Genomic DNA, 24,858 nt, shown 5'->3' with positions numbered 1-24,858 from the left:
TGGGAAGTTCGCGACGCTGGAGGGGAAGTGGAACCTCCCCCCGGGAACGCTTTTAGATATATGCAGATCAGGGCATTTGTTAAGCGGCAGGTGGCGGAGTTTCCGCGGCTGCCGCCAAGGGAGGTGCAGGATAGGGTGCTCTCAGGGACGTGGGTCGGGGAGGGGAGGATCTCGGCAAACTATCAGTTGATGCAGGAGGAGGAGGAGGCCTCAGTAGAGGAGCTTAAAGCGAAGTGGGAAGAAGAGTTAGGGGAAGAGAGCGAGGATGGAACGTGGGCGGATGCCCTGGAAAGGGTGAACTCGTCCTCTTCTTGCGCACGGCCCAGCTTAATCCAGCTGAAAGTGCTGCATAGGGCGCACATGACAGGGACCAGGATGAGCCGGTTCTTTGGAGGGGAAGACCGGTGAGTGAGGTGTTCGGGAGGTCCGGCGAACCACACCCATATGTTTTGGGCATGTCCGGCCTTGGAGGGGTTTTGGAAGGGGGTGGCGGGGACTTTGTCTGAAGTGGTCGGGTCTAGGGTCGGACCGAGCTGGGGGCTCACGATCTTTGGGGTAGCTTCGGAGCCGGGAGTGCGGGAGGCGAGAGAGGCCGGCGTTCTGGCCTTTGCGTCTCTAGTAGCCCGGCGCAGGATTCTGTTACAGTGGAGGGATACGCGGCCCACCGAGGTCGGAGGCTTGGATCAACGACATGGCTGGGTTTATCAAGCTGGAGAAGGTTAAGTTTGCCCTGAGAGGGTCGGTACAGGGGTTCTTTCGGCGGTGGCAGCCCTTTCTCGATTTCCTGGCGAAGGGGTAGAGAGAGTGGTCAGTTTCAGCAGCAACCTGGTTGGGGGGGGGGGGGGGGGGGGGGGGGGGGGGGGGGGGCTGGTTCAGGGGGCTTGTATTTGCGACGGTGGGTCTGCTATTTTTTTCTTACTTGTACTGTTGTTTGTTATCATTTATTATTTCATGGGGGGGGGGGGGGGGGGAGTTATTTTTCTGTTTTGGTGCAGAACCACACTTTGTTTGTTTTAACTATGGGGAGAAAATTTGTTGTTGAAAAAATTTGAATAAAAATTATTTAAAAAAAAAAGAAAATGTGGGTACAATACTCAGTCTCTTCATTCAAGTTATTAATATGGATTGTAATAGTTGAGGTCCCAGCACTGATCCCTGTGGCACTCCACCAGTTAAGTTTCTCAACTGAAAATGATCCATTTATTCCAACTCTGTTTCCTGTTAGTTAGCCAGTCCTCCTTCCATGCTAATATATCATTCCAATTCCCTGCGTTCTTGCATAATAACCTTTTACATGGTACTTTTTGAAATGTCTATTGGAATTTGAACACACACCCACTGGTTCCCTATATCCATCCTGCTTCCTACATCCTCAAAGAACTCTTATAAATTTAGTACACGTGGTTTCATAAAACTACGCCCAAGTAAATTACTTCCTAAATGTCATAGAATCCCTACAGTGCAGGAGGCTGCCTGAGTCCGCACCGACCCTCTGAAAGAGCACCATACCTAGGCCCATAGCCCCACCCTATATCCCTGTAACCTCATCTGATCTTGGACATGAAGGGGCAATATATGGCCAATCCACATGACATGCACAAATTTGGACTGTGGGAGGAAACCAAGCAGACACAGGGAGAAAGTGCAAACTTCGCACAGTCACCCAAGGCCGGAATTGAACCCTAGTTCCTAGCGCTGTGATGCAGCAGTGCTAACCACTGTGTCACCGTGCTGCCCTGCTGCTACTTCCTTAACAATGGACTCCAGCATTTTCCGATGACAAACGTTAGGTTGACTTGCCTGTAGTTTCCTGCTTTCTATCTTTATCCTTCTTGAACAGAAGTGTTATATGTGTGGTTTTCCAATCTGCTGAGACATTCCCAGAACCTAGGGAATTTTGGAAGATTACAACCAGTGTATCCACTAGCTCTACAGTCACTTCTTTTAAAGACCCAGGATACACATCATTAATTCCAGGGGACTTGGTCAGCCCTTGAGCTTTCATGGAACGTTTTCTCTAGTGATAGCAATTATTTACATAGACTAGAATCCCTGCAATGCAGGTGGCTATCTGGCTCGTCGAGTCTGCACCGACCCCTCGAAAGATCACCCTACCCAAGCTCAACCCCCCCCCCCCCCCCCCCCCCCCCCCCCCCCCCACCGCCTTATTCCTGCGACACCACCCTAGGGGCAATTTACCATGGCCAATCCACCTAACCTGCACAAATTTGGACTGTGGGAGGAAACTGGAGCACCTGGAGGAAACCCATGCAGAAACGGGGAGAACGTGCAAACTCAACAGTCACCAGAGGTTGGAATCGAACCCAGGTGCTGGCGGCAGCAGTGCTAACCACTGTGCCACCCTCATTTTTCTCTCCTGCCTTTTGATCTTTGATTTTCAACTATTCCTTTGGTGCTTTTCGTGTCTTCTACTGTGAAGACAGGTACAAAACCTTGAAAGTCTCTATTTCCTTGTTCCCTTTATTAATTCCCCAGAAACTGCTCACTTCCTTTTTATATACTTGCAGAAGCTAATATTATGTTTTTATATTTCTTGCTTGTTTACTTTCCTATTCTAATTTGTCTCCGTTTTTTTTAGTCGTCCTTTGTTGATTTCTAAAATGTTCTCAATCTTCTGACCTGCCACTAATCTTCACAACACAATGCCTTTTCTTTCAAAATTCTATGGTTCTTTCAATATACCATCGTAACTTCCTTCGTTAACCATGGATGGTGCACACTTCTCGTGGATATATCCTATTAGGAAATCATCTCTGTTCAATGAATACAGCCACGAAACACTGGATTAAAAATTCTACCACTTTGCAGATCGTACACAATGCAGCCAAAGTGCTCCAGAGCAGGGTTTTTCAAACCCGGGGTTGTGAAGTAATCGGTCGTGGCCCTCCTGATCGCGGGATAAGCACCCAACAGCCACGATCGGCTTTGAGGTTGAGAATGCCGCCCACGTCTGCCAGCAGCCGCAGCATTTCGTCTTGCTTCATCTGATTGGCACCCAGATTATCCAATAGGGTGATTAGCTTTCCTAATGTCACATCCAAAATCTAATTGTTCCGCTGACCCAATAGTGGTGGATGGGGGGGGGGGGGGTATTTCCAGCGGTAGGACTGTTGAAGCTCGAGGCCTGTGACAGACACGGAGAGCGGCCAAGGTAAGGTTGTGTGAGGAGTGAGAATGGCGGATCATGATGCTGGCAGTCAGTACCAGTTCGCTGGCTTCCACAAGTACTTCAATACCTACACCATCACAGGAAGGGGGAAGTATGTGATAGCTACATAACCAAGGATTGCAACAATTTGTTTGTTCTTCAAACTGAGATCCAAGAAGAGGACACCAGCAGCAATCTCAGAAAATAAATTGTGTGTGGTTTTCCTCTGGAGCAGGGCAAGTGGAATTTAAGCACCAGCATGTGAAATCTGTGAATGTTTGAAACCTCTGCAATTGTTTCACTATAATGGTGTATTATAAGTTATCGGTCTTCACAAATAAAACTCATGGGACACCATGTGCTGTTTAAAAAAAAGAGAATGCCGTCCATATGCATGCTCCCTCAGGCAGATCCGGCAGTGCTCAGGCCCAGTGCCAGGGGGGGCAGAATGCCACCTCCCGACGTCAGCGTTTTATTAAAAGCAGCAGAGACTTTGCACCAGAAGTGGTGAGAGAGAGCAGGTCACGCACCCGGCACGAACACTAATGTCAGGCAATCCGTGCTTTGGCCGTGAAATTGTGGAGGAGATATTCCTCCATTTTGCAGCTGCTAGCAAGCTACAAAAGTCTGTGAGTGTGTGAAAAACTGAATATGTATCAACTCGTGATAAAGGAAGAGAGGGCCAGAGACACAAATAGGCCAGGATCTCACAACTGAATTGGCTGGAGAGAGCTTCTCATGAAACTTCACGCAGGACAAAGCAGTGCTGGTGTGAGCTCCAGGGCCTCTCGTGAACAACCCATTAAGAAGCTGAAATCGGAAACAAAGTAGTATAAAGATGATTTCTTGAGGTATGGCTTCATTAATTGTGCCAATGCAAATCAGTATGCAATGCCCATGTGCGTTATGTGCAGGGAAGTACTGGCAAATTAAAGATTAAACCCTCAAAACTTCAAAAGCATTTGGAGACGAAGCATGGCGAATTCGCGGACAAACCTGATTTTTTTTTTTCAAAGGATGCAGCGAGAACTTCATCATCAGCTGAAGTCCTTAGCAGAAATGTAACACTGAATGACAAAGCAAGTGAGATCGTGAGGACCAAGCAGGCTCACCTGTCGCATTAAAGGTAAGCAAAAAAGTCAGTTGGAAAGTTCGAGTAGCATGGGTCACGAAGGATTGCCAGTTGGTAAAAATGTGTCCCGGGCAAAATGGTTTGAAAAACACTGCTCTGCAGCAACTCACCAAAGTTACTTCAACAGCACACCCCTCCTGTGACATTTACTTCTGAAAACAAGATAAATGTGTATACACCATCACCTTCAAGTTCTCAGAGTCATACATTACCCGGACTTAGGCATACATCGGGGTTACTTCAGCATCCCTCGGTCAGCATTCTGGGAACAGCTAACATTATTGTGGGAACACTATCAAAAGGACTACAAGCAGCCTTGCCAGTATCACCATACCCAAGATTTTAAAAAGGATCTTTTAAATGTCTCTGAATGGGATACAAGAGATTTGACAGGCGGTTTTCCCCCTCCTGCTGTTTCTAACTCTCACCTCTTCAATGCAATATTTTTTCTATTTATTTTGTTAATATTATTTACCCCCCCACAAACCTTCTCACCTTGTTCTTTCTTATTTTCCTGGTATAACACACTATAAGCCTTCCGCCTCCCCTCCAAATTCAGTTTTACAGTTGTTTCATTGCATTGTCTCGTACTGCGGCTCATCATTTTCTGGGATCTTGAAATGAAGCAACCCCATTAACACCCTGCACATACACTTCCTCTTTCCGCAGGCATTAATTACCCAGCCACTATTTCTCATTTTATCCCATCATCTCCTAGTCTTTACGCTTCAGTGGCAGTTTTACTTTTTTTTTATAAATTTAGATTACCCAATTATTTTTTCCAATTAAGGGGCAATTTAGTGTAGCCAATCCACCTACTCTGCACATTTTTGTGTTGTGGGGGCGAAACCCACGCAGACACGGGGAGAATGTGCAAACTCCACACGGACAGTGACCCAGAGCCGGGATCGAACCTGGGACCTCAGCGCCGTGAGGCGGTTGTGCTAACCACTAGGCCACCGTGCTGCCCCTCAGTTTTACTTTTTCACCCAAATTTTGAGATAGGAAATTATTTTTTTGCCCGAGAACAATAAATCTAATACCCAAGTTTTATACTTCAAAATCATATTAGTCATTATAAACTTAGCAGTGCATAAATCTCAGTGATAAAATTGATAAAATATTTCAAAAAACATAATTCACCTTTTTATCAACTTACCCATATAGATAGTAAAAAAAAGACAACAGGTAAAATGCTAGTTTGCACCACCCTTCCTTCTGACAGTATGCTAGTATATCAGCATTCATAATAGTGGTCGGATCATAAAGACCTGGAACGCTCATTATTGGTCGAGTCATGTACCTGCAAATACATTTCATTTTGATTAAAAAATATATATCCTCAATTGACATGAAAAGTGACAATTGCTCTGATAAATGCAGTGATCAACATAAAATCCCAACAGTACATCAGGTCTGCACCTACCCTCTGAAAGAGCACCCTACCTCGGCTCACTTCCCCCCTCCCTATCCCTGTTACCCTGCAATCCCACCTAACCGTTGGACACTAAGGGGCAATATGAGCATGGCCAATCCACCATCTTTGGACTGTGGGAGGAAACCGGAGCCGCCGGAGGAAACCCACGCACACGGGGAGAACGTGCAAACCCCACATAAACAGTCACCCGAGGCCGGAATTGAACTCGGGTCCCTGGCGTTGAGGCAGCAGTGCAGATCACTAACATAGGAACAAGCTAAGAATGGAGCACAGATTCTTTCCAGGCCATTTATAAAACAGTGGCAGAGTACAAAGTAAGGAACATTAACACCAATAAAAGTAGTTTTGTGAACTATATATCAAATTTATGACGTCATTGTACTCGTTAATTTAATAACTTACAAAGTATCCCGATAGGTAAATTCAATAAAATTGGAAAAAGTAAAAGTTTTGAATGTAATTTGGCTGTGGCAATGCAAAACTGATGCAAAGCAGACAATAATGGAAACACTATTAATCAAACACATAACTGTATCCTTTTACAGACAGTGCCTTAGAGTACACTTTTCAAGAAACAGTCAGGCTGATCTTAAGGATATTACTATATTTGTCCTTAATCATAGCCTGGAATCAAACAAAGAGATCATAAAATACTGCAGACGCTGTGAACAAGAAATAAAAACTGAAGATATTGCAAATACTCAGCTGGTAGGGAAGCATCGGGGAGAAAAGTACAGTTCATGTTTCAGTCTATGACCTTTAATCAGAACTGCAAAAATCTAAAAATGTAATTGGCCTAAAGCAAGTGAGGGGGGGGGGGGGGGGGGGGGGGTCCAATAGGGTAGAAGCACAAGAAATTAAATGACCAAAGAATTGTTCCTGCAAGATCATCAGACTCATCAATAAGTTAAACAATTTCAGACCATTACTTCTCCCTCCATTTTGCTCCCTTTTTCTGGCAGGTTTTAATTTTCCTCCAGTTTTTCATTTTTGGACAGCAGCTGTTCACTATTCCGACATTTGCAACCTCCTTTAGAGGTTATTCATGAAGGCCCTGCCTTCTCAACCTTGCCCGAGGTGTGGTGATCCTCAGGTTAAATCACCACCAGTCAGCTCCCCCCCCCCCCCCCCCCCCCCCCCCCAAAGGGGAAGTAGCCTATGGTCATCTGGGACTGAAGAGCTGAGAAACTTCCTAGCATCCCTAGTCAACATCCATTTCTCAACCAACATCAACTAAAATTGACCAATTTTTCATTCAGCTCGTCAGTGTTTATGGGTCTTTGCTTTGTACTAATTAGCTGCAACATTTCCCTACATAATAATAACCACACTTATTTGATTTGTCTGAAGTATTTTGAGACATTTAAAATGAAATACTGTGCTACAGAACATGTTTTCTTTTAACATTATGAAACATGTGGCAATTAATGTGTGAATTCAAAAGCCACTATACAGTTCTGTATGAAAACTTGCATACAAGTATGTATCCATGGCCTTGGTGAGCATTTCTTTCAGAACCTATGCAGAATTTTATGGTTCTTGCTATTTATTTCTGATGATTCCACCATAGAAAAGATGGAGTTTGAAAAAGCTACTGGTAAATTCTACATTTTGTAGGCCACAACATACATTATCCAATATAATGGATATTGACCAGTATATCAGGTCTCAACTTAGTAAAGCCTCAAATTATATAGGTGTGCTTTAAAACATCAAAACCAAGGCAAGTGTTAACATGTTCAAACTCAATTTCCTGTACACAAATGACATTGCAACCTGGACCTTATGTGCGTGCAGTAACTTAAGCAATACATCTGCTAAACTCTTCATTGCATTGGCTGAGGGATGTAAGGTTCCTGGATTTGGAGAAGGTGAAATATGCTCCGAGAGGGGCAGATGAGGGGTTCCACGAGAGATCGGGTTTATTTATCTTACACTGTTTGTATCTGATTGCCATCAAGGGGGTGTGGTGTCGGAGTTGAGTTTATTTGTTGTCAAAATGTTAAAATGTATAATATTATTGCTTCAAATATTATTTTCCATTTATCATTCAGATTGTTAGCTTCTATTTCTAGTCAGTGCCATAAGGACCCAGATTTTCGACTGTACACCGGGGGGGCCAGAACATAAGCAGGTGCGCTTTGAAAATAGTGCTTTCTAGATAGTTTCAAAGTGAGAACAGGTGGGGGGAATTTGCTCGACTCCAATTAACAGCCTGTTAAGCTCCTTGAGGAGTTTGTTAATGGGCCGGGGAGAGCAAGGCAGCGATTTTCAATTATTAAATCATCAAAGTCTGAACAGTCTGGTGCTGCTGGGCTCAATGTGGGCAGAAATTAACAGATATTTTTATGATGGAAAGTTTTAGAAACTAGAGGATCTTGCTTCAAAATGGGCACAAAATCTTTTAGTTAGCTGTTTTGGTCACTTCAGTGCAGGATCAGGTTGCTGGCCCTCTCATCTACAAGGCAACAGGAAGCCCCACTATAGCTGCTTTCTGCCTTGCTTTTCATGCTTCGCAGGCATTTCCACTTCCTGGTAACGCTTAGCACCACTATTTGGGTCCCAGTTCATCTCCAGCCCAATTCAGGCATTTAAGTCCTGTGGAATCAGGACTTGAAAATTATTTATGCTTTGGGGTCTCAACTGCAGTTTGAAAATAGAGTCCAATAGGTCTATTGTGACTTTGAGGCCTAATGAATATTTTAGTAATGTTATTGTTCAATTCGAAACAATCTCAACTGATGAAATTTATTATGCACTCTTCTGCCAGGTTTTGCATATTTACAACAATTTTAATTATAGATTTGGAAGAATGTTTACAGGGTTAAATTCAAATTCCAACAAATTTGGCATTAAAAGCAGAATAAGCTGAATTATCAAATCGTAATAAAGCAAAAAATGTTCCACTCTGGCATCTCTAACTCTTATCCAATTTTTCAGAATTTCAGTGCTCCATCGTGCTTATATATTGCTGAAAAGAGAGCCATGTTGCCAAAGCTTTTCAGTTTCACTCATCAGGGTAAACTTAAGTATGCCAAATTTTAAACATTCACAGCAATTTATACCACAGGAGAAAAAGGTAATCAGTTGGCAAGCCAACTCTGATTAGCAGAGACCTTGCCATGGAGAAAGCAACAGAGAGCTATAGGTTCTCTGAGCTCCTGCGAAATCAAAAAAGGTGCACGGCCTGAACATATTCCTTTTGCTTACAAACAACAGGTCCCTGCATATGAACATGCATCGCTTCCAGCAAATTAAATGAGACATGTCATGGGCTTGGCTGATTATCTTACATTGGTTGTCATTGCTTTAAGTGCACTCAAGATTGTTCAGCAAGTGCTGCCCAATCACAGAGTCGCATCCAACATCAGACGTTTGTTTTGGATGTTGCAAGTGCGGGCTAGTTGAGTATGGTCCGTATTCTTAGAAACAACCAAAGGAACATGCTATTTGTTTCAATCAGCCAATCACTGGGATGCATTGCCATGTACTTGGCATCAGACTAGCACTGAAATTCATGCAAGACATTGCCAAATTGTTTGGTAGGTAGAGCGTCTTTTTGGACTGATGAGAATATCTGTTAGTGGCAAATACGTCATGTTGTCACTGCATAGCAGTAGTGTGGAAAGGCTGCCTTAACCTGATGTTCAAATTTTTGACATGCTTTACCTCTCCGGGGTAATTCTGAGATAGACCAGGCACTTTTCAGGTCTGAAGGTGGAAGCCTTTGGTCTATTTGTGAGTTTGTAGAAAACACAGTAACCAATGACCTGGCGGGATTCTCCGCCGCCGTGATTCTCCGTTATGCCGGCACCCAGGGTTTCCCGACGGCGTGGGGCTGCCCCACAATGGGAAACCCCATTGACCGGTTGGCATAACGGAGAATCCCACCGGCTGGTCGGGGCAGAAATGTGGCGCAGCAGGGCGGAGAATCCCACCCCTGATCAGGCTAGCCACTGTCCCACAAGCTAGCTTTGACGCAGTGTCGCTGTGTTAATCTTGCAAGGTGAGCAAACAGCTAGGGCTCTATTTTACAATCTTGTAATACATGGAGGCATAGCTTCCCTGGTCAATATACATGTTGGGATTTGAATACATCTGTCTGCCATAAGATTGGCCTTATCAGAAATCTTGTAAATAGAGCCCTAGCTATTTGTTCACCTGCCAAACGCAAAGCAAAATGTCTACTGTTCGATGTGATTCCCTTATTGGGCAGCATTTGCTAAATAACCCTGAGTGAATTAGTATCTACATTAACCCAATTAAGAATAATCAGTTTAGCTTGTCATGTGACTCATTTAGACTTGCTAGAAATTATATACATTCATTCGTAGGACATATAAAAGAAATATTTTTAAACCTTGCACCTTGTTTGAATTACACAGGAACCTTTGGTTCTCTGTTGCTGTCTCCATGGAACACCTCAACCAGAGTCAATGTGCCAACCAATTAGCAGCCTTTTCTCCTGTAGCACAAATTGATGCGATGGTTTAAAGTTTGATATTCTAGCATCCGTCCTGATCAGCAAGGCAAAAAACTCTGGCAAAACATTTCTCTTCAATATTTTCAAGTTCTGTACCACCAGGCAAATGTACTCATAAATAGGAAAGATTGTGCGCTAGGCTTCAGGAAAAACACAATGTAGAGCTAAAATATAAAGAGTATAAAAATAGCTGCAAATAAACTACAAGATGAATGCTGCATATTTGGCACAATAAATTCAATTATCTATTTAAAGCAAAACATAAATATATTCAGTATAAAATGGTAGACAATAGGTACTTACCTCCAGATGTGATAGCCCAACAATGGCATATTGACACCCAATGTAAGCCATTCTGTTGCACAGAGGAACATGACACAGAAGAAGGCATGGATGAGGTACTCAGGAAGTACCAGCTGAAAGAAAAACCTTAAAATGAGTGTGATGTACTAGATTTATTTTACCTTTATATTACGGCTAAAAATAGCCCATTGGATTTTTAAAAAATTAATTGGTATCCAATCGGGCCAATGTTTCAGAGTCATTAAAACTGCTTTCCCATTCTAAAAGTTCTATGTAAATGTGCCAGTCGCCAGCACTACTTACAATACGGGAAAACAAATTGGATCACATCTGATACAAACCAAAACAAAGCTGCATCAAATCATAAGGAAATAAACCAAACTATTTATTTCAAATAAAAATGTAAAGATTAACTCAAAAATATTCTGAAGTATGGGCAGCACGGTGGCACAGTCGTTAGCACAGCTGCCTCGCGGCACTGAGGACCCGGGTTCGATCCCGGGTAACTGTCCGTGTGGAGTTTGCACTTTCCCCCCTGTGTCTGCGTGGGTCTCACCCCTACAACCCAAAAGATGTGCAGGGTAGGTGAATTGGCCATGTTAAATTGCCCTTTAATTGGAAAAAAAAATTGGGCAATCTAAGTTTTTGTTTAAATATACTGAAGTATTTAAACGTCCTGAAGCAGTTGCACACCTGATATTAGGTTGGCATGTCAGAACAATGGGAGCAGAACGTGGAGCAGAATTGTTCTTTTAAAAATCCCGTACAAATTACAGAGCTGTAAGCATAAACAGGAACAGCAGTTTGGAGTAAAGCAAGGTATGTAGCAGCCACACAACATGCAAGTTTATGGTAATTGGACATTCTGCTGTTTAGATGTCTTAAATATTTAAGATGTAGTCTCTAATTTTGCAGCTTGTTTTTAATTAAGTTTAATCCCTAGACAACTGGGTTTCACCCATACACAACTGTGATGTAAACAAAATAACTTGGTTGAGTGATCTCACTTTAAATTTGACACTGAAAAAAAGTGTCAAGAGTTGAATCTTCAGACATCAGTGACTCAATTGGCAGGACCTGTCGGTTTAGGAACAAAACGCCATATGCTTCAAGGTTGGTTTAATAAAAAAAAAACAGAAAAAGGTCAAAAGAAAAAGCTAATATAAAACAGGATGGAAGAGAAAAGACCAGAAAAGTGAAGACATTTTTTAAAATCTAGAATTCATCTTTCTCGTTCAAATATTTGGATATGAATGTTGTATTCATCAACATGAAGGATGTCAATGCTGGTAACAGAATATTTTTGCAATTTTTGTCTCCAAATTTCAATATCAAACATTCATAAATCAGATACAATTGACCAGATATGGAGTATGGTTCGCTTTACTCTACCCAACAGTATGCTTTAACCTCCACCCAGTGTAAGACCCTTCGTATTCCTGTGTTAATCATTCAACTTTTCAATCACCTTTATTAGAGTATCCAAGTCTAATTGTCAATTTAAGGAAGATTTTTGCTGTGAGGTCACATTCAATAGGCACTCTTAAGATGTCCTCAGCATGGCAGTACATACCATACAACAATGTTTATCGCCTTGCATTCATTAACATAATATTTTTCATAATATTCTTGAGTGTAGGCCAGTGAAGGTTACAATTTGCAGAATTAAATGGTTGCTTCCAGACTTTGAAATGTGGGTTGAGGGTGAGCACGGCACAGTGCAATTTTGATTAGATGCCACAATAGAAGGACAACTCCAAAACAGAATAATGGAAATTGGCAGATAATATACTCACACCATATGGAAAGTAGAGTGCAGTGATAAGCATTGCTTACTTTAATATTTCAAACAGTGCATGTTTACAGTGGACACAAAACATAAATAGCAAAGTTTTGTTCCATCTGTTTTTATGCTATGGGGGACACTGGTAAGGTGGTATTTACTATCCATCCATATTTGTTTTTTAAATTTAGAGTACCCAATTCATTTTTTCCAATTAAGGGTCAATTTAACGTTGCCAATAAACCTACCCTGCAGATCTTTGGGTTGTTGGGCGAAACCCACGCAAACACGGGGAGAATGTGCAAACTCCACACGGACAGCAACCAAGAGCCGGGGTCAAACTTGGGACCTCGGCGCTGTGAAGCAGGAGTGCTAACCACAGCGTTACCGTACTGCCCTTACACCCTCCCATATTACCAAGATCTCGTTACAAATTGTAGGACTGGAGTCACCAGCAGTCTCGAAACGGAGACATATACGGCAATTTCCTTCCTCAAGGACAGATGAACAATTTGAGTTTTTAAACCTGTAAACTTTCCTGGTCATTTTCTGGCGCTAGCTCATAAATTTACTGAATTCAATTTGATAATTAACTATGACAGGATTTGTTTATTGCTAGCCCAGTAGTATTCTGGATAGGTCAAACAATATTTTTACTTTCAAGTAAATGGTTTCTTTTAAATTGGTAGTATTATTTTGCAGAAGGTTGGTTAAAAGATGGGGGGAGGTGGTGGAACAGTGGAGGTTTGGGAGGCCAAGGATGAAGGAGTTTTCGCACTTCCCCATGTGCACCAGGTGTATTCCGTGATTGATATATTTGTGTTGGACAAGACGTTGCTGGCAGGGGTGTCTGAGTCGGAGTATTCGACTATTGTGGTTTCCAACTACGCGCTGCACTGGGTGGATTTGCGCGCAGCACCCTCAGTGGAGGTTGGATGGGAGGTTGCTGGCGGATGAGGAGATGTGCAAACAGGTGAGGGTGGGCTGCCATTCGGGGCTACATGGAGCCGAACGACATGGGGAGGTCACAGCCGCCACGCTGTGGGAGGCACTCAAGGTTGTAGTGGGGGTTATATCAATTTGGGTGCATAAGGAGAAAACTGAGCGGGAGGAGAGGGCAAGAATTTGAGGGTGGACAGGAGATACTCGGAGAAGCTAGAGGCTTGGCTGTTGAAGGAGGCAGAGGCTACAGGTGAAGTTTGGGCTAGTTTCTACAGGGAAGGCAGTGGGGCAGCTGCGGAGAGCCAGAGGAGCAGTGTATGAGAATGGGCATGCAAACTGTTGGCCCATCAGTTGAGAAAACAGGATGTGGCGAAGGAGATCAATAGAGTTAGGGATGATAAGGGTACGCTGGTGGCGATGCCGGAGACGGTGAATGGGGTGTTCGAGACGTGCTATAAGAGGCTCTATGAGTCGAGGGGGGGGGGGGTTCCTCCTTTCACTTGCTCCCAGTGTCAGAGACCCGGGTTCAATTCCCGGATTGGGTCACTCTCTGTGCGGAGTCTGCACATTCTCACCGTGTCTTTGTGGATTTCCTCCAGGTGCTCCAGTTTCCCTCCACAAGTCCAGAAAGATGAGCTCGTTAGGTGAATTGGACATTCTGAATTCTCCCTCAGTGTACCCGAACCGGTACCATAGTGTGGAGACTAGGGGATTTTCACAGTAACTTCATTGCAGTGTTAATGTAAGCCTACTTGTGACACTAATAAAGATTATTGTTATTACAAAAGGTGATTAAAACAAAACTTTTGGAATTGGTGGACAAGTTGCAATTGAATTTATCTGCAGGGGTGAAGACAGTAGATGTAATTAAAATGATATCTTAGCATTTAAATTTGGAAGAGATGCCAGATACACAGCCGGAGCTAATATTATTGGAATTAGCCAAGCTCCAGTTGCAAATTAAACAATTTCAGCATGCTGAAAAAATGAGACAGCTGGAATTAGAAGCAAAGAAAAAGAGAGGGCAGAGAAAGAAAAAGCGAGAGGCAATGGCAAGGAGAGAATTTGAACTTCAGAAAATGGACCTGAAGGAGAGGGAATTGGAACGGCACGGAACACATCAACTTTAACTCCAATCCTTTACGGCAGAAGATGAGGAAAGTCTAGAGGGAGGAATACCCCTTCGTAGTCCAAATCCTAGTGGGAATTTGTTTAAATATGTTCAAGCACTGCTTGTAACTAAACAATTTAATTGGCCAAAAACCATGTGAGTATGGTTGGTTCAATCAAAATTAGTAGGCAGAGCTAGCAAAGTATTTGCTTCATTGCAGAGTAGGCACCTAGGGAATATGATGTGAAAAAAGCTATTTTAAGTGCATATGAACTAGTACCAGAAGCCTATGGACAAGTTTAGAAATATAACGAAAGAACCAAGTCAGACGTACATAGAATTTGAAAGAATCAAACATAACTTTGACAGGTGGATAAGAGCATTAAACATAGACCTGAATGCTGACGCTCTTCGGGACATTATTATTCTGGAGGAATTTAAAGATTCACTTTCTACAGTAGTGAGACCCATGTGGAAGCGTTAAAATCGCTAGACAAGCAGCAGAAATGGCAATGATTTTCAATTAGTTCATAAATCAAGGTTTGGTTTTACACATTATTTTCAGTCTGTGATGGATAGAAAGTGGAAAATTAAAAATCCACATGGGGTATAGTTGGAGATATTGAAGAGATTTTTACTGCAGGTTATAAGAGAAACTTATGGGGCAGCGGGTTAGCCCTACTGCCTCACGGCGTCGAGGTCCTAAGTTCGAGCCCGGCTCTGGGTCACGGTCCATGTGGAGTTTGCACATTTTCCCAGCGTTCGCATGGGTTTTGCCCCCACAACCCAAAGATGTGCAGGTGGATTGGCCACGCTAAATTGCCCCTTAATTGGAAAAATTAATTGGGTACTCTAAATTTATTTTTACAAAGGAAACTTATGGGAGCGGGAGAGAGATAAGAAAACTTGTTTTCATTGTAATAAAGTTAGAAAGTTAAAGTTGCAGTGTTGGCTTAAGAGAAGTACTGGGAAAGCAGACTGTTTAAAACAGGATAAGCCAGTAGGGTTTATTGAAGTGGCAAAAGAAACCATGGTTGCAGCTGAAGAGGTGCCAAAATATGTATAGCCTGTTCAACGTTTAGTAGATAAGCAGGTGTCAGATCTTTTAACAGATTTTATTTGCAAGGGCACGTTTCCCTCATGTGTACAAGGTGGAGTAGGTATGGTTGTTAAAATCTTAAGCAATACAGGAGCAAGTCAATCTTTGATGGCACATGATAAGGAGGTATGTTATTCAGAAGGAGTGTTGCCAGAAAATGTGGCAATATGTAGGATTAATAGTGATGAGTGGTATTCCATTATACTGTATAAGGTAAGGTTAGGGAGCCCAGTGAAAGGTGATGAAGTGGTGATAGGAGTAATAGAGGAATTACCTTTTTCAGGGATACAGCTCATCCTTGGTAATGATTTAGCTGGATCACAGGTGGGAGTAATGCCTACTGTGATTGGAAAGTCAATGGAAAGTCAAACAATTGAGGTGTTGCAAGAAGCAAGACCTGGGGTGTTTCCAGATTGTGATGTAACAAGATCACAAAGCCACAGGTTGAGACAGGAGGAGGAGAAATCAAGAATTAAGATGGGGAGGCTGTGTTTTCATTATAAGAAACAATCTTGGCCAGATTATTGATAAAGAACAGGTGGAGGATGAGGCTGATGTCTTTAGTTCAGGAAAGTTGGTAGAATTACATCAGAAGGATGCAGAGATAAAGCAGTTTTGTATCAGAAAGTATAGATTCTGAGTGTATACCGGAGTGTTATTACATTAGAAATAATGTACTAGTGAGAAAGGGGAGATCTTTCCACATTCGGGCAGATGAGAAATGGGCAGACGTTCATCAAGTTAGATTACTGGTAGGTTATAGAACAGGTTTTGCAGATAGCGTGAGGTTCCAGTAGGGGGGCATTTAAGAGTAAGGAAAACATAAGCGAAAACACAAAGAATTTTATTGGTCTGGACTGCACAAGATTGTGGTTGAATTTCATTGTGCATGTCACAAATGTCAGGTAACAGGAAAACCTCAAGCAGTAATCAAATCAACATCCTTAATATCCATTCTGGCATTTGAGGAAGTTTTGCTAAGGTTCTAATTGATTGCATGGAACCCCTTCCAAAGATGAAAAGTGGAAATCAGTACTTGTTGACTATAATGGATGTGTCTTAATAGACTTCCTATAAGAAATATTACAACTAAGAGGGTTCTAGAGAAGTTAACCAATTATTTTTACCAGATAGACTACCAAAAGAAATTTAATAAGATCAAGGGTCAAATTTTATGTCAAGTTATTCAGGGATGTTGGGCGGCACGGTGGTGCAGTGGTTAGTACTGCTGCCTCACGGCTCCAAGGACCCAGGTTTGATCCTAGGACCCAGGTTCGATCCTAGCCCCGGGTCACTGTCAGTGTGGAGTTTGCACATTCTTCCTGTGTCTGTGACGGTCTCACCCCAGTAACCCACAGATGTGCAAGGTTAGGTGGATTGGCCACGCTAAATTGCCCCCCAATTGGAATTTTTGAAAAAGATATTCAGGGAAGTTATGGATAGCTTCAGGGTACTGCAATTTAAATCAACGGCATATCATCCAGAGTTACAGAGAGCGTTAGAAAGGTGGCACCAAACTGTAAAGAGATATGTTGAGGGCCTATGGTCAGGGTTATCCAGAGAATTGTGATAAAGAAATTCCATTTACACTATTTGCAAATAGGGATGCAGCTAATGAATTAACTAAATTCAGTCAGTTTGAATTGATTTTTGGTCATGAGATAAGAGGACTTAAATTGATTAAGGGGAATCTGGTGAGCCAGAATTCTGAGACTACAGTTTGCGACTACATGTCAAACTTTAGGGAGAAATTACAGAGCTGGTGAGTTAGCTAGAAAGCATTTTAAATTGTCACAACATATGATGAAAATAGAGGCAGATAAGAGATCAAAAACTTGTACCTTTGTAGTGGGGAGAAAGTATTAGTATTAGGACCAGTGTTAGGTGAACCATTAAAAGCAAGATTTAGTGGGGCTTATCAAATTGAAAGGTAATTGAGCAAGGTGAATTATTTGATAAAAGCGCCAGATGGAAGGAAAACTCACAATGTGTCAGGTTAATATGATCAAAAGGTACTTGACAAGGAAGGAAAGAAGAGGACATGTAAGTAGTTATAACTCAGGGAGGAGAGAAAAATCCAGATGATTCTGAATTTGATATTCCTCAAATTAGATTGGACAAGGAGAAAGTAATGAGACATTTCTATAAATGACTGAATTACCTTCCAGAGGAAAATCATAGTGTCCTGAAAGACCTATTACAGTCACAGAGAATAATATGTGGGAACTAGGAAGTACAAAGGTGATTATACATTTTTTTTTTTTTTTTTTGGAGTCAGCCGCTGGCTGGGAGAGAGAGGCAGAAATCCCACAGACTGACACTGCCCCCCCCCTCCCTCCCCACCCCGGGGGGTCCCCTCCCTCCCCACCCCGGGGGCCATCCCTCCCCACCCCAGGCCCCCCCCCCCCCCCCTCGGGACGTTTGTTCGAGGACTCGGAGGCCGCCCAGCTCAGGATCGCTGGTCGGTACTATGGCCTCGAGAGGGTTTGATCTACGGCCCTGGTATCTGGGCTGTGCGAACGCCGAGCTCAGGGGGCAGAACGCCCCCCGGATTCGGCGCCAAGACACGGACTGGCGCAAAACCGTGCGCACGTAGCCCCAGGCCGCAAAGGTGATTATACATGATGTTGATGTAGGAAGTTTTGTTCCAATTATAATAATAATCTTTATTGTCACAAGTAGGCTTACATTAACACTGCAATGAAGTTACTGTGAAAAACCCTAGTTGCCACATTCCGGCGCCTGTTTGGCTATACGGAGGGAGAATTCAGAATGTCCAAATTACCTAACAGCTCATCTTTCGGGGCTTATGGGAGGAAACCAGAGCATCCGGAAGAAACGCAATTAAGTAACATCCATATACACTGATTTCACTAAAGTTGGCACAGGTTCAAAAGGAGATTGAAAGCATGCTTAAGAATATTATTAAAATGAGTTGCAGTGATTGGAACTCACCTAAAGTGATGGTGCCAAAACCAGATAGAACACAAACGATTGTGTGCGGACTATAGGGAAGTCAATGCAGTAACAAAGTCTGATTTGTGTCCTATTACTCGCTTGGTAGAATCTTGATTAATTTGAGAATCAGGGGGTATGGGGAGAAGACAGGAGAATGGGGATGAGAAAAATATCAGCCATGATTGAATGGTAGAGCAGACTCTATGGGCCGAGTGGCCCAATTCTGCTCCTATGTCTTTTGGTCTTATAGACTATTGAAAAAGTGAGACATGCAAATTTCATTACCAAAACTGACTTCCTAAAAGCATACTGACAAGTACCTTTAACGGGAAGGATGAAGGAAGTTTCGGCTTTTGTAATGCCAAATGGTCTGTACCAGTTTAAAGTTATGCCATTTGGACTGAAGAATGCGCCGGCAACATTCCAAAGGCTACCCAACAAGGTCATTTCTGAACTAAAGAATTGTGCAGTATTCTGGTGGTGTTCAGTCAAACATGGAAAGAGCATGTTTCTTTACTAAGTGAGTTTGCTGTGAGGCCACGTCACATTCTTAGGCCTTACTTGTTGTTGGGTCAGACGGCCCCACAGAACATGAAAACGAAAGCTACTGGAGAATTCCCAATAGTCAACGAGAAATTTTGAAATTTCTTGCCACGAGTATTTTCTACAGAAATTTTGTGCCAAACTTTGGCAGTGTGGTTGCTCCACTGGCTGAACTTTTGAAAAACAGTAAAGTTTATTGGCCAACAGAATGTCAGGAGACATTTGATAATCTGAAAACGGTGTTGACCACAGCACCAGTTTTGGCGACACTGAATTATAACAAGCAATTTAAGATGGCCATTAATGCAAGTTATGTGGGCATTGGTGCTGTGTTATAACAAGATGGCGGAGACGGTATAGAAAAACCTGCTGGCTATTGTTCCAGAAAACTAAATGTTCATCAAAAGAAGTATTCAACCATCAAAAATCAAACACTGAGTTTGGCATTGCAACATTTTGACATTGATGTTGCTAACAATTCATCGTAGACAAATGTTTATCCATGCCATAATCCATTGGAGTTTCTGGAGAGGTTTAACAATCATTACACAAGACCGCTTAGATGGAGTTTATTTCTACAACCATTTAACTTGAAAATTATACATGTAGCAGGAAGGGAAAACATAAATGCAGATGTTTTATCACAGCTTTGAGATGTGAGAAGAATGGAATGTTTAAAGTTGGGGGAAAAGACTCAAATGAACTGTACTGATGTTTAAATTTACATGCATGAATATGACGAGATATGTATCTGTTTAACAGTAGTTAAACAGCAGCAGGGTAGCATGGTGGTTAGCATAAATGCTTCACAGCTCCAGGGTCCCAGGTTCGATTCCCGGCTGGGTCACTGTCTGTGTGGAGTCTGCACGTCCTCCCCCTGTGTGCGTGGGTTTCCTCCGGGTGCTCCGGTTTCCTCCCACAGTCCAAAGATGTGCGGGTTAGGTGGATTGGCCATGCTAAATTGCCCGTAGTGTCCTAATAAAAAAGTAAGGTTAAGGGGGGGGGGGGTTGTTGGGTTACGGGTATAGGGTGGATACGTGTGTTTGAGTAGGGTGATCATGGCTTGGCACAACATTGAGGGCCGAAGGGCCTGTTCTGTGCTGTACTGTTCTATGTTCTAGTGTTAGTAGTGAGTAGTATTTAAAGTTGAAACAGCTTTGGAAAATGAAGCCATCTTTTTATGTTCATTGTTTAAGGGGGGGGGGGGGGGGGTGTGAGGAATGCAAGAAAGTCATATTTTATATTTTTTGCAGTAATGTTAGCGAAACCTGAGTTAAGATGCATACAGACAGTATGACTGCTAGAGATGTGATTAAGGTGTCATAAAAGTGAGTTAATCATTGATTTGCAGATGAAGTGCTCTGCTCTTAGATCTTGAGAACTAATTACCTTTTTGCAGATAACTAGTTAATGGGATATTGTTTACATTTGAAGGACCCCTGGAGTGTAGATAACTTATGAGAGGTATTGTGTTTGTTCTTGGTTAAATAAGGGACATCTTGTAAGAAGAGAAAAAATTGCTTATGTTCTAGGTACAGATGATGAAATGAAATGAAAATCGCTTATTGTCACGAGTAGGCTTCAATGAAGTTACTGTGAAAAGCCCCTAGTCGCCACATTCCGGCGCCTGTCCGGAGAGGCTGGTACGGGAATCGAACCGTGCTGCTGGCCTGCTTGGTTTGCTTTAAAAGCCAGCGATTTAGCTGAGTGAGCTAAACCAGCCCCAATTAATGGGAGGAGCCAGATTTGTCTGAAAGGCAGTTGGTCCTAGATCTTTCATCTGAACAGAGGTGTTTCAGTTTGGGCCTGAAAAATTCTCTCTCCAAAGATTCTGCACAGAGATAAGCAAGTAGAAACTTGGTTGTTACCTTTATTCATGAATGGTATTGGAAATATACTGGTTTGCTTAATTGAAATATAGTGGCAGGTTTAGGAACTTGGTTAAGGTTTTCTCTTTTACCTAAGAACTGTTGTAATTATTAATTCTAAAGCTTTTTCTTTTTTTTGCCAATGTGGTTAATTCTGTGTTTAAATTAAAATGTGTCTTAACATACAGTGTCATTGTTATCACTGCTGGATGCAGTAACATTTCCTCTCAGTTTTACAAATTGCAAATAGTTTGGTTGTCGCCCGAGATCCTAACATAGTGAATGTAAATCTCAGAACATAGCAAGTCTCAAACATATGAATAGTATCTTTCAGCATCCTGTTTAAATTACAAGATCAAGTGGAACTATTTGTAAGGAAATCTAATAATTCAACAATATCATATCATCTGCCCCATTTCTAGATACAAGCTTCGGTTAGATATTATCTTAAAATGGATGTTGATTTTGCTGCTTTCCCACTTACCTTTCAACCAGAAGTGTGCCTGGGCTGCAAACAATTTGAGACAAGATGGGGATAGAGTTTTGTTTTTAAACCTATTCACCCCCATCTCACCAGTTCTTCAAAGTGGCACTGCTGAGTGAGTATCAGCTAACGGAGTAGGGTAACTCTTGATATTTTCACTCTATGTGATCTACAAGAATTGTGATGTTATTTTTACCTGGAAAGACTGAACAGTCTTTTTCTCTAGAAAGTAAACCTTGCATTTTTACTGCGCTTTTCACAACCACTAGATGGTTCAAAGCAATTTACAATGAAGTACATTGAAGTGTAGTCACTGTTGTAGGAAATGTGGCAGCCAATTTTTGTGCATAGCAAGCTCCCACAATGAGCAATGTGACAATGATCAAAAATCTGTTTTTGTGATATTGGACAAGAGAGAAATATTGGTCAGGACACCAGAGAGAGCACTCCTGCACTTTTTTCAAAATAATGCCATGGAATAGGACTTGATAGAGAGCAAAAGGGTCTCAGTTTAACGTCTGTCTGAAAGACAGCACCACACGTCAGCTTTGATTTTTGTGAAGTTCTGGAGTGCGACCTAAACCCAGAAGTGAGAATGGTACCAACAGTGCCAGGCTGACACCACAAGCTGTGGGGTGACCAGAATGAGATATGTATAAGGAAGTTTCCATTTGTGGCAGAAACCACAATGAGAGACCCTAAATTCAAGATAACCACTAATAAATCTAATAAAGAATTGAGGAGAAACCTCTATACAGAGTGCTAAGACTGTGGAATTCACTGCTATATGCTGTATTTGAGGCAAATACCTTCATTGCTCCAAGGGAAAGCTGAATAAATACAAGTGGAAAAAGGAATAGAAGAATATGCCAACAGTTAGATGAAGTGCTTTGGAGGAAGCTTGTGTGGGACATAAGAAAAAAAAATGAAATGAAAATTGCTTATTGTCACAAGTAGGCTTCAAATGAAGTTACTGTGAAAAGCCCCTAGTCGCCACATTCCAGCGCCTGTTCGGGGAGGCTGGTACAGCATAAAAATCAGCACATACCGAAACGGCAGTTTCCCTGCTCAAAATTCTCTGCAATATAACTCCATGAAATACTGCACAACGTTTCAAATCCATGTCAAATACCTGTCTCTCTACATAAAATGGCAGAAGGATGCAAGCAGTGGTTCAGTGAGTGAATGCACTGCATTGCAGGTCACTGTCAGACAAAGGGTGGCACGGTGGCACAGTGGTTAGAACTGCTGTCTCACGTCAAGGACCCAGGTTCAATCCCAGCCCCGGGTCACTGACCATGTGGAGTTTGCAAATTCTCCTCGCATCTGCGTGGGTCTCACCCCTACAACCCAAAGAAGTGCAGGGTAGGTGGATTAGCCACGCTACAATTGTCCCTTAATTGGAAAAACTATTTTAAAAAGGATACTGTCAAACAGACCAATAAGCTCTTTTAGAATCAATCCATTAACGTTTTTGCTTATTATTTTGTAGCGAAGGTGAAAGTACTATATTAGGCTTTGACGAAAGAAGAAAAATTGCAAATACAAATCTCCTGGAGGTTCATGAAGAAACACCATATGAAGTCTGGGTCAGACTCAGCTGTACTGACCTCAACTGTCAAATCCACTGATGCTGATTGTATGCACTCATGCATGAATAACTGCTTTGGATGAGATGCTGTAATGAATTACTTCAACCATGAAATAAAGCCAGTTACTTTCTTTAGGAAGGGACGTATTAAAGAAAAAATACTGGGTACCATCCAGACAAGATAACTGCACTATACATTGTGCCACGGTGACAAAAACTGAACATTTAATTCATTTTAATTTTGTGGATTTTGCTGCAAGTGCAGAATTTATTGCTCTCACTTGTTGCCCAAAATAGCAGTTTGATGCCCAAAATAGCAGTTTGATACAACTGAGTGACTTGCCTAGGCACTTCAGAAGGCAATTAAAAGGCAAATACGTGTGACTGGATATAGGCCAGACCAGGTAAGGATAAGCAGTAAACAAGACAGGTTTTAATGACATTCTAGCAGCTTCATGGACACTTTTATTGCCAACAGCCTTTTTTCCCTTCAATTTATTTTTAAAAATGGAATTCAAGTTCCCAAACTGCACCATTGAGATAGGAACTCTCAAATAGTACAGATTATAAACACTACTGGATTCCAATTAGGAAGACGAACTTCAACAGATCATAGCGTTCAAGCTACTTATGGGAGAAAACTCTCCATTAAAAGACCCTTTTTCCATTTATTCAAGCACAATTCCTTGTAGATAGTGTCGTCAGTGATAACTGCAAATTCAACTGAATACCCTTCTTTGCTTGATGAGCAACAAAAATGAAAGCTGAAAACTTTGATTGCAAGGGCATTAAAAAACCTGAAGTATTTTGTTCAAAAAACTAAGTAAGAGGTACTGCACAAAAATAATGATCCAAATGTGCAATCCTGAAATGTTAAATTACTGCACTGATTACATATCTCAATTAAAATCCGTTAAAAATGCTTGGCATTGGGCAGTGCAGTGGCACCGTGGTTAGCACTGCTGCCTCACGGCGCCGAGGTCCCACGTTCGATCCCGGCTCTGGTCACTGCCTGTGTGGAGTTTACACATTTTCCCCGTGTTTGCGTGGATTTCACCCCACAACCCAAAGACGTGCAGGGTAGGTGGATTGGCCACGCTAAATTAGCAAAAATGGATTGGGTACTCTAAATTTATTTTAATGCCTGGCATATTTACAGAATACGGTTCTGCTCGAAGACAAGAGGCATTGTGCAACAAGGCAGCCATTTCCTTTATTAGTTAATGCTGCACGGTGAAATGGTTTCAGCATAATAGGTACTTATGGGTGATACATAGATAGACACAGATAATTGTTTCCCTCCACTTAATTTAACGTGAAATCTCGTGACAGGCACTCTATATTGGAACAAATTTAAAATTAAATGCTGCCAAATATTTCATTGAAAAATTCCATTTCTAATCTACATCAATGATTTGGGTTCTGAAACAATATAAATTGGTCAAATGTGAATCATAACAATTTACCGGGGGGGGGGGGGGGGGGGTCAGAAATTTTAGAATATATCTTACAAATAACTAACTAGGCAGAATAGCAGATGAAATATAATTCAGACAGCTAACATGAATGCTGAATTATATTGTCAAAACAAGGGTTCAAATCAGAGGAAGTCATGCTGGAACTCTTAGTCCCTGAAGCACTGCCTCCAGTTCAAGATACTAAGACACATGGCAGGCACTCACACGGGAGGCTTTGCAGAGGAGTGCCACAAAGCCGAATCCCAGTTTGCGGTCTGAATGGTGAAAACTGCAGAAATGTGCACATTAACTTTGAAAGAATCACAGAATTGACTGCTTCAATTGAACCTGCCTCCACCACACCCATGTAGTGGAGATGCCGGCGTTGGACTGGGGTGAGCACAGTAAGAAGTCTTACAACACCAGGTTAAAGTCCAACAGGTTTGTTTCAAACACGAGCTTTCGGAGCACGGCTCCTTCTTCAGGTGAATGGAAAG

At 42.2% G+C, this 24,858-nt stretch overlaps 1 protein-coding gene across 4 annotated transcripts in view; it reads right to left on the bottom strand.

The window, feature by feature from the left end:
• The window catches only part of cnih1 (cornichon family AMPA receptor auxiliary protein 1), a 32,164-nt gene that overhangs the window by 4,325 nt on the left and 2,981 nt on the right, over positions 1–24,858 (bottom strand). For 2 of the 4 annotated variants that reach the window (XM_038779176.1, XM_038779194.1), the window contains 3 exons: positions 10,526–10,638; positions 5,461–5,604; positions 1,801–1,887 (listed from right to left, as the gene is read on the bottom strand). In XM_038779176.1, coding sequence (XP_038635104.1) covers positions 1,824–1,887; positions 5,461–5,604; positions 10,526–10,638 — 321 coding nt within the window. In that variant the 3' untranslated portion in view covers positions 1,801–1,823. The remainder of the gene's footprint in view (positions 1–1,800; positions 1,888–5,460; positions 5,605–10,525; positions 10,639–24,858) is intronic. The other 2 variants (XM_038779186.1, XM_038779201.1) reach the window with 1 other exon arrangement.

Source organism: Scyliorhinus canicula, chromosome 2 (assembly GCF_902713615.1).
Source record: "Scyliorhinus canicula chromosome 2, sScyCan1.1, whole genome shotgun sequence".
NCBI classification, from domain to species: Eukaryota; Metazoa; Chordata; class Chondrichthyes; order Carcharhiniformes; family Scyliorhinidae; genus Scyliorhinus; species Scyliorhinus canicula.
The sequence above is the reverse complement of the archived record's forward strand: the minus strand, read 5'-3'. Positions and strand labels throughout refer to the sequence as shown.